This window comes from Aspergillus costaricaensis, assembly GCF_003184835.1.
Source record: "Aspergillus costaricaensis CBS 115574 unplaced genomic scaffold BO79scaffold_63, whole genome shotgun sequence".
Classification (NCBI taxonomy): Eukaryota; Fungi; Ascomycota; class Eurotiomycetes; order Eurotiales; family Aspergillaceae; genus Aspergillus; species Aspergillus costaricensis.
The window spans coordinates 46,128-54,505 of record NW_020291863.1 but is presented as its reverse complement, the minus strand read 5'-3'; the positions used below and the strand labels follow the sequence as shown (position 1 = coordinate 54,505).

Below are 8,378 nucleotides of genomic sequence, written 5' to 3'. Positions count from 1 at the left end.
TGGGACTAAGTTATTCGATGAGAAGGGGCGAGTGGTGGTGAGGGGTGAGATCTAGAGGGCGTTTTGTTATAATTGTCATTCTTTCGCACTTATCGTTGACGGTCGAGAATAATGCTTGTATAGAAGCGCTTGGATAGAAGCTGCTTGCATCAAGTTTGGCCCAATATCTAGTAAGTCAAGACCTTGTGAATTCCTGGAGAATATTAGCGTCTTATCCACATATTCCCAACATCATTTGTTGTACAGTGGGATCCATGTCCTGATGATACTGCACTAATACACTGTTTTTTGCATGAGTTAAGTTTTGAGTTAGCTCTGGGGTAGATTTTCCAATGCAATAGAAGTAACCATCCCACCTGTTATATCAGTAGAGGACATGCGAAAAGGTTTAAAAAATACATAGTACAGATTGCGGTAAACTATGGAAATACCAGAATAGAAATTCTCAAGATGGTTGAATATATGTATTTGATCTATATAGCACTCATTATAGCGGTTGATAGTGTGTGTGTAGACGGTAGTAGTGGTCAGAGACCACGTAGGCAGAGGTGGCGGAGGATCAGGTAATGCCTGGCTACAGTGAAAGTCCCAACAGAATTGAAAACCGGTCCGATTGGTACCTTTTTGAACTGTGAAAAGGAACAAAGTAAAAAACAATTATAATGAATCTGATGCGCTCCAACACTGTAACTATAGCGAGTATCTATCCACTCAGGGATCGGTTCCTTGCCTTTCAATGTCACAGCACCACACAAACCCAGTAAATCATAAATTCAACTAAGCCAGTGAACTCAGACCGGCCAACTGGTACGCAGCTGTACTCAGCGATGCACCTGTAACGTCCCAGGCGGGCACATGGGCCGCCTGCGCATCGATGGTGAAAGACACTCTGTGGTCGGGGCTCAGGTGAAGCGTGAACAGCGAGCCGTCGAAGCCACCGCCGCCGCCGCTCCCCATGAGGGAATTTGAGCTCACATTCTCGACCTTGACTGTCTCGCGAGATGTGGTGCGAGCGCTCACGGCACTAGAGTCATCCCAGGAGACCGCACTCTTTCGTTGTCGAAGCTTCTCTAGGGGCAAGTCCGGAATACGGCCGGGGGTTATGGAAGAAGTATCCACCTTGCTGCCTGCGGCTGTCGAGCTCGAGGTAGCAACAGGGGCGGAGGTAAAACGCCTCATGGTCATCTTGATGGAGGCGTTAGTCTTCGCTTGAAGCCCAGTAATGATGGCCGACGTGCCGGCCTCCGCAAGAGCGATCTTCAACAGACCGCCTGTCTCTAAGTTCACACTCGCACCCGCGACACCCCCAGCGATACCTCCGACAAACCCAGAGAACAGATCGTTGCCAATACTGCTGAGCGTGGGTTTTGTTCCCGTAATTCTATCATACACGGCTCCGGAGGCCGCACTGGTAAGACCCTGAAGCACGGCGCCCGCGAGCACGGTGAAGGCCAAGCCGAATCCGGCCCCACCAGTGAGTACGGTGAACGCAATACCAACTGCCACGCCTGCGGCAAATTGAATAAGGGTCCGCAGCCAACTGAAATGGCCGCTCGGGTCGGCGCGGTTGATGGGATCTGCTAAACAGTAGGCGTACGGGTTGATTTCCCCCGAGGTGAAGGGGGTCCACGCATCCGGCTGGAGGAAGGTCTTTAGACTCGGGCTGTATACCCGGTAGCCTGACCCCAGATGGTACCACCCAGTGATGGGGTCTCGCCATTGTCCGTTGAAGCCAATGGCTGCCCCCCCACCAGTGCTGATGCCGTAGGGCGTATACGCCTGGTCGTGGACCTGGTCCGCATCCTGCGGGTCCAGCCAGGTGGAAACGGAGTGGTGGGCGTCAGACGCCCAGATTTGAGTATGAACATTGCCGCTCCCTTGCTGCTGCACCTCGCCCCAGTACACTTCGCCGTCCGACATGAAGCTAGTCTGATTCTGCTCCCCTTTGGTGATTGCGATCAAGCTGTCTCCCCGGTAGAAAAATTGGGTGTCCGGCTCGTTGGGAATTGACTGGCGCACAAGTCGGTCAGTTGCATCGTACCCATACTCGCAGAGGAGCTGGTTCTGGCTATCGTATACCGCGGCCAGCAGACGCGATGCATTATAGACAAGCGTCCGACCCTGCTCATCCCGGGTCAGACAGCCGTTCTCATCGTACTCAAGGTCAATCACCGCCGGTTCGTCGGAGTGTGAATTAGTGATGCGAACCAGCTGCGTCGGGTCTTGGGCACTGTATGTATAAACCTGCAGGTTGTTGCTGCCATCCACAAACGTTGTCTGGATCTGAGTGAAGCCGTCGTAGCTATTGAGTGTAAACTGCTGGCGGCGAATGGCTCGACCGCGCTCATCCACGGGGGGCTGTGTGCCCTGGCACTGGTAGTCTACCAATCGACTTAAACTGTCATAACCAAAGGTTTCCCGCCGCATCTGGGTGTTATTACCATCGCTTCGGCTGCGTGTAGTGATCAGCCCCGTGGCCCCGTAGGACTGAGTAGTCTGGGATACGAGTGTAGCTCCGTTTGAGACTGTTCGGCGGATTTCTCGGCCGAAATCGTCATAACTGATTTTGACGGTCAGGGCCACGCTCTGGCGACTATCCTGGGTCACTGTCATGGTAACGCGGTCTGACCGATCATAGCTCAGCGTGGTCTTGAGCGTCCCAACACTGATCTCCTGCCGGCGGCCATACTCATCATATTGGATCACATGCTGTTTTCCGGTAACGTCGGTATATTCTTGCAGTTTGCCGGCTTGCGAATACACATACTCCACAGCACGAGCCCCTTCGGCAGTTTGAATGGTCTCCTGGGACAACAAACTGGATGGATAGTAGCTGAGGTTGGCCGGGGCAAGCGAACTGTCCAGCTGCAGGACATTCCCAGTTTGTTTATCATATTGGTAAGCATCAGTTTTATCATTGGTAACCCGTCTTGTCAGCGCATAATCTAAGGCCGGCTCATACATGTGTTCGGATCGTGCACCCTTGGGGTTGGTGACCTGGGCAGGGACGGGGGCGCCACCTTGATAAATATTGCTGGTCTTGCGCCCGCCGACCATCGTGTATAGTGACCGCTCCAAGCCATCAAAAGATTGCTCACTGAATCCTGTGGTCCCTTGAAGATTGATGGCCACCGGCAGGGCTGCCGTAGTCTGAGCCGCATACTGGGTGGTGATGGCATGGCCATCAGCCCAGGTGGTCTGGACCACGCGGTCAAAGCTATCGTAGCTATACTGCGTGGCACGGCCTAGGGCATCGGTCAACCGTCGGCGGCGCCCCAGACCATCATAGGCATACTCAATCGTACCCTCGACTGCCCCAGTGCTCTGGACCAGCGACTCGGCTATCGGGGCTTGGAAGGCATTATATTGAATCCGTGTCTGGCCTTCGCCTTCATTGCCCACTGATAAGGTCAAGGAAATAGGATCAGTCTCGGAAAGCTGGACCGCTCCACTGTTCTTCGTCACCTTGTAGACCTGGCCCCAGTCATCATACTCGAATGAGCGGGTGGTCCGCAGCTCCTTGGGCGTACCACTGGTACGCAGCCAGTCAATGTCTACCTCTGTACTGCATTGATCGATCGAGTTATACTGGCGCTCTCGGATTACCCGGAACGTCCCGGTATAGGTCTGATATTTGTCCCAGCTGCCATCGTCGTCTTGGGCCTCCACACGGACCACACGATCCATGCCGTCAGTGAAATACCGCGTCTGCACCCCCTTGGTATCTGTTACCGTGACCTGCCAGCCAACGGCTTTACTCAGGATCACATATTCATGCTTCTTCGTGGCCTCGAAGGCAGTTCCAGTGGCGGTGCTGGTCTGAATCACTCGCCCAATCGCATCATACTGCTGGGTGGTCTTGGTGCCGGCGCGGTCCTTGGTGGCGAGGGTCAGCCCTGAGATAAGGGAGGAGGTGGTTTCTTCCTGCGTGGTCTGGCTATCGAAGCTGGTCATGGTTGTGGTCTCGGTCAACTCCGAAGAGCTAGTACTGTAGGTCCATTTATATGTTGTGGGATTCTTGTTGAGTAGGCGCGAGACTTGCTGCTGGCGTCGGCCATGATCACTGGACTGCGGCTGGTTGATGTACGTATAATCTGTGGTAGCAAGCGTCTGGCTATCCTCCGTCATCACCCGTCTTTGGGCTACCACATGATAGTCAGTCAAGGCGTCGGCGACCGTGGGAATCTGAAGATAGGTGTAGTCATGAGCTCGCGTAGGCGTCTGATATGCGCTGGCTGCGGGCGTCACAATCTCCAGCTTGAGATAGTTTTGGAATCCATGTGGATCGGCAGGACACAAGACTTGGCCCGACGCCGAGTCGCCAGCAGCGGCATAGTACTCACGGGTGGTCGCAAGGCCACTCGGAGTGGTTTCACTGGTCTGGTTGCCCCAGTCGTCAAACGTGAACTGGCTCGTCTCGGCGCGTGAACTTCCCGTAGACGTGTTCCGGTAGGTGGTGGTCTGGGCCTTTGGCAATTTATACTGGGCGGGTTGGCTATCAAATGAGGTATTGCTGAGGGCGTAGTAGGTGGTGGTCTGTGTGACCTGCTTCGTGCCCTTCTGCTGTTCCCGGCTAACCTCCAGATGGAATTTGTTGTATGTATGTTTGGTGGTGGTGCCACCCACTATCTGAGCTGTCGAGGTGTACTCATAATCCGCCGGGGTCAGGTAGAGGTTATCCCCGTCGTTGTTCCAGTTCCGACCTCCGCCGTAGCCGAGGAAGTTACGGTCTGAGTAGCTGTAGGTGGTTTGGATAGCGGGCTGGTCATGGAAGGGCCGCGCCGTATGAGAGATGACATACGGGATAGAACTGACCGGCGCGCCACTCGGCAGCGAGAACCCTGGTGTCTTGTAGGAGATCTCTTCTGTTGCGCCTGTCGGACTGGTGACATTGGTCAGCCCCCCCGTCCCATACGTGAACTTCCACGCAGGAGAACCATCCAGTGGCAGACGGAGCTCTGCCAGCTGATTATTCTGCTTCACCAGTGTAAAAGTCGCGGCCTCGGCGGTTCCCGGGGCCCGGGTAATAGTGGTGTACGTATTGTAGGCGACCTCGAGCAGGTTCTGCGAATCGGACTGAACCATACTGAGCCGGGGCTGGGTGCCTGAAAACACCCAGGAGAGCTTCAAAGAGCGGCCATTGGCACCATAGATATCGGTGGGTACACTGACAGTGGACCGGTTGAAGTTCGAGAGCACTTCCACCTGGCCTGACTTGAGGATGACGCGGTAGCCCATGGTGCCCGTTTTCTGGAAGGCGAAGTCCTTGAGCTTCTGGTCGGCCACGAAGACCGAGCTCGTGGTTTCAGTGACTTTGTAGTTTTCTCCAGTGGACAGCATCAGGGTCTTAGAATTCTGGTCGTAGGTGGAGAGGTTGCCAAAGGACCAACCCTTGCCCAAGCCGACATCGTCGCTGTTCAAGGGATTATAGTGAAGGAATAGATTAAGCGGCGGGCAGTTACGAACCCCAGCCGGCACTTCATAAAGAGAAATGGAGCAGTTGTATTGGCCGGTACGAGGATCGACGCCCTTCTCAATGTAGGAGTTGAAATTGAAGCCCTGGGAGTAGATCGACATGATGAGATGGAGAAATAGTAGAAACAATTGGGGTGGTGTTTGAGGTGCCACTAGGGTGCGGAGGAATGAGGGTTTTTATAGCACTCCTTCTTCCTTCTCCCCTCCCCCTTCTCTCTCTGCCAACGTCGGCAGAGTGAAAGAGCCCTCTCGGCTGATATGATCGGTTTTGGAAATCGTACGAGGGATATCCCTGATGGAGGGATTACACTAAGCGATTGGATAGATACTAACGTCTACTTGCAACATGCGGAAGTTTCCTATTTCCAAATCCCGATTACGGTTGCACTGGGAAGTATAGAGAACTGGCCGATGCATGATTCATATTGTACAGAGCTTAGTATAAGTTGATAAGTTGCTAGGATGGCTGTATACCCCTCTTCCTCAATATCACTAAAAACATCCAGGCCCTATCATTGCTCCAGTCGACGCCCGTTCAATAAAAGCAAACCCCGAGATGTTGGCAATCGAGCGAGACAGCGCAGGGTGCATCTTGCGATGGCTCCATAAGTTATATTAACTGAATAGCATGAAGTACTTTGGTTCGGTTCTAATGAGCTGAGACGGAAATTGACTGATGGCACCATCGAGAAGCGGGGATAATAACAACTGTCCTGGTCGCAGAGCCATTTGTGTGGATGAGGTGCTGGCGTCAACACAACTAGACGGGGAACCCTGTCTTCAGCTGGTAGAACATGTAATTAGAAGAGGTCAGGGTAACCTTGATCAGACGATAGGAAATAGATTCAGATGACAGCCTTTTTGGTAGGAGAAAGCTAGATGAATAGGAAATTGGCCCCGACGACCTCGAACTGGGTGAGGCCATGGTGTATGGCTTTCGACTCCGTTCATGCAATTGGCAACTTGTGGCCCTTGTTACCTTACCTAGTCTTCCTAGTAGTTAGCTAACAACGAAAAACATACTCCATGTGTAAGCATAATGTGCCCAGATTTACAAATACATACGAACTGAAGGTATCTCAGGTAACCCGTGAGTACCGGCCAAGAGCCCATGGAAATTGCGGCAATGTTGATTCCCCGAATCTAGGTAGTGTGATTATCTAGTCCAGCACTTTCTGAACACATCAAGTCAGGCCAAGATAACCAAGTTCGGGATTTGAACTTGCAGTCAGAATCCACTAATACGGCGCTTGTCAGCAAAGACCCAACTACCAAGCTTAGCGTCCGTGGGCATGAATCATTTCATTGCTACCGCATTGGTCCTTTACTCTCGACACGAGTCCTGTTTTCAACACTAACATGACCTAGACAGCGTTATTTGCCACCCTGCCAATTCACTAGGCGTGACGAGAGGATTGTTTTCCAGCTTCGGATCCTCATTAAAAATCCTGATTGACAGCAATCAAGCTCTGCTCAAATCTATTGGCTGGACGGACGAGTACGGGAAGAGGGGCCAGGGTCATCTAGTGTGGAATTACCGCAGAAACTCACGGATCTCGTACCTCTTCAGGATCGTCTTGCATCCTTCATCTTTCCTTTCTCTTCGCAAGCGGAGCGGCCGGCCGGCCTGGTGGGGTCCTGGAGTTGCGGTTAAAAATTACCATCCAGATAATACACCCGATACGCTAGTACACAGCGAGGCCCCCGGAAATGACCTCCACCATCCTTCTGACCAATACTCCAGAGTGATAAGAGTCTTCGAGGGTTACATTTGGCTTCATAACAGGACAGTTGAGCCGATACAAAGGAGGCATAACTGGTGTCACACTCAAAGACGATCAGCAAAGCTAACTGCGATCTTTCAATATGAGCTTATGCTCTAACGAGCAAAGGTGCAAGCACATACACGACCGGGATTTGATGGGAGTATAATATGTTACATCCCTGTAATTTTGCATACAAAGTATCCAATGACAGTCACGTCCTCTTATTTGCCACCGCACAATATTCGTGATCCTGTGACTAAGACTAAATTATGGATAAACTGTACGTTTAGTGCACTTCATCATGTCAATGATAAGGTGCAGATGATCCACACTACCTCTCAGCTGAAGAGGAGCACTCACCCGGAGCAACACTGTAATCAGGTGTGCAGCCAATTCGCCCTCAACTATAGGAAAGTCTAGGATAATTTTCTTCGCATATTACTTTCATTGTTCACCTGCAACTAGAGTAATGTCTTATTATCCTGGACATTTCTCTAGTTGAGGGCGAACTTGGCTGAATCACCAGTTTGGCCCTTGCCATATTGCTTTTCGTGTTTTAGTATACCCATGGATTATCCGCCCTAACCCACATGACTGTACAGTCCTTCACTTTTAGAACATCTTTCTAATTCTAACCCATGTCAGTGTCACCATGCCTCACTTTGAGTCTCGGACAATCTCCGGAGAAGCCTCGTCGCATCAGCAGCTGGTGGCCTTTGAATTCACCTCAATTTATGCTAAGCCCTTGCTAGCTCGGCCAGCTGGTGCCCGCCAATCCTTTGATACCTTTCTCACCGCATCCTAATTGTAGAATCCCAAGCAATTGGGCCATTGATGACAACCCAATTCCTGGAACAAATCCCGAAGTAAGTCACTGCAATCAAATCCAGGATCGCAATTGGCACAATGGATAAGCTGTAGTTGCTTTTGATGGATTCAATGTTCCCTTTACTTGCCGATAGTGCATCAGACTAGTAGAGACGGGCGCGGCCCGCTGATCACACCCGCTTGATCTAAGTAGATGCAAATCCCGGTGGCGATACTCTAAGCGCTCTAAGGCACGAGCTCTATCCTCCATTCCAATTATTTAAAGGTCAACAATATCCCTCCAACAGGACTTATATCCACAGCAAGCAT

General features: G+C 51.7%; 1 protein-coding gene across 1 annotated transcript; it reads right to left on the bottom strand.

Annotated features, from left to right (window-relative positions):
- Positions 1 to 745: 745 nt before the first annotated feature.
- On the bottom strand, positions 746 to 5,577 carry BO79DRAFT_279090 (RHS repeat protein; the record flags this gene model as incomplete). The annotated part of the gene is made up of 2 exons (XM_025687944.1): positions 746 to 5,076; positions 5,167 to 5,577. 2 exons carry the CDS (start codon positions 5,575 to 5,577, stop codon positions 778 to 780), a joined length of 4,710 nt encoding a protein of 1,569 aa, XP_025533949.1. The 3' UTR covers positions 746 to 777.
- Positions 5,578 to 8,378: the final 2,801 nt, after the last annotated feature.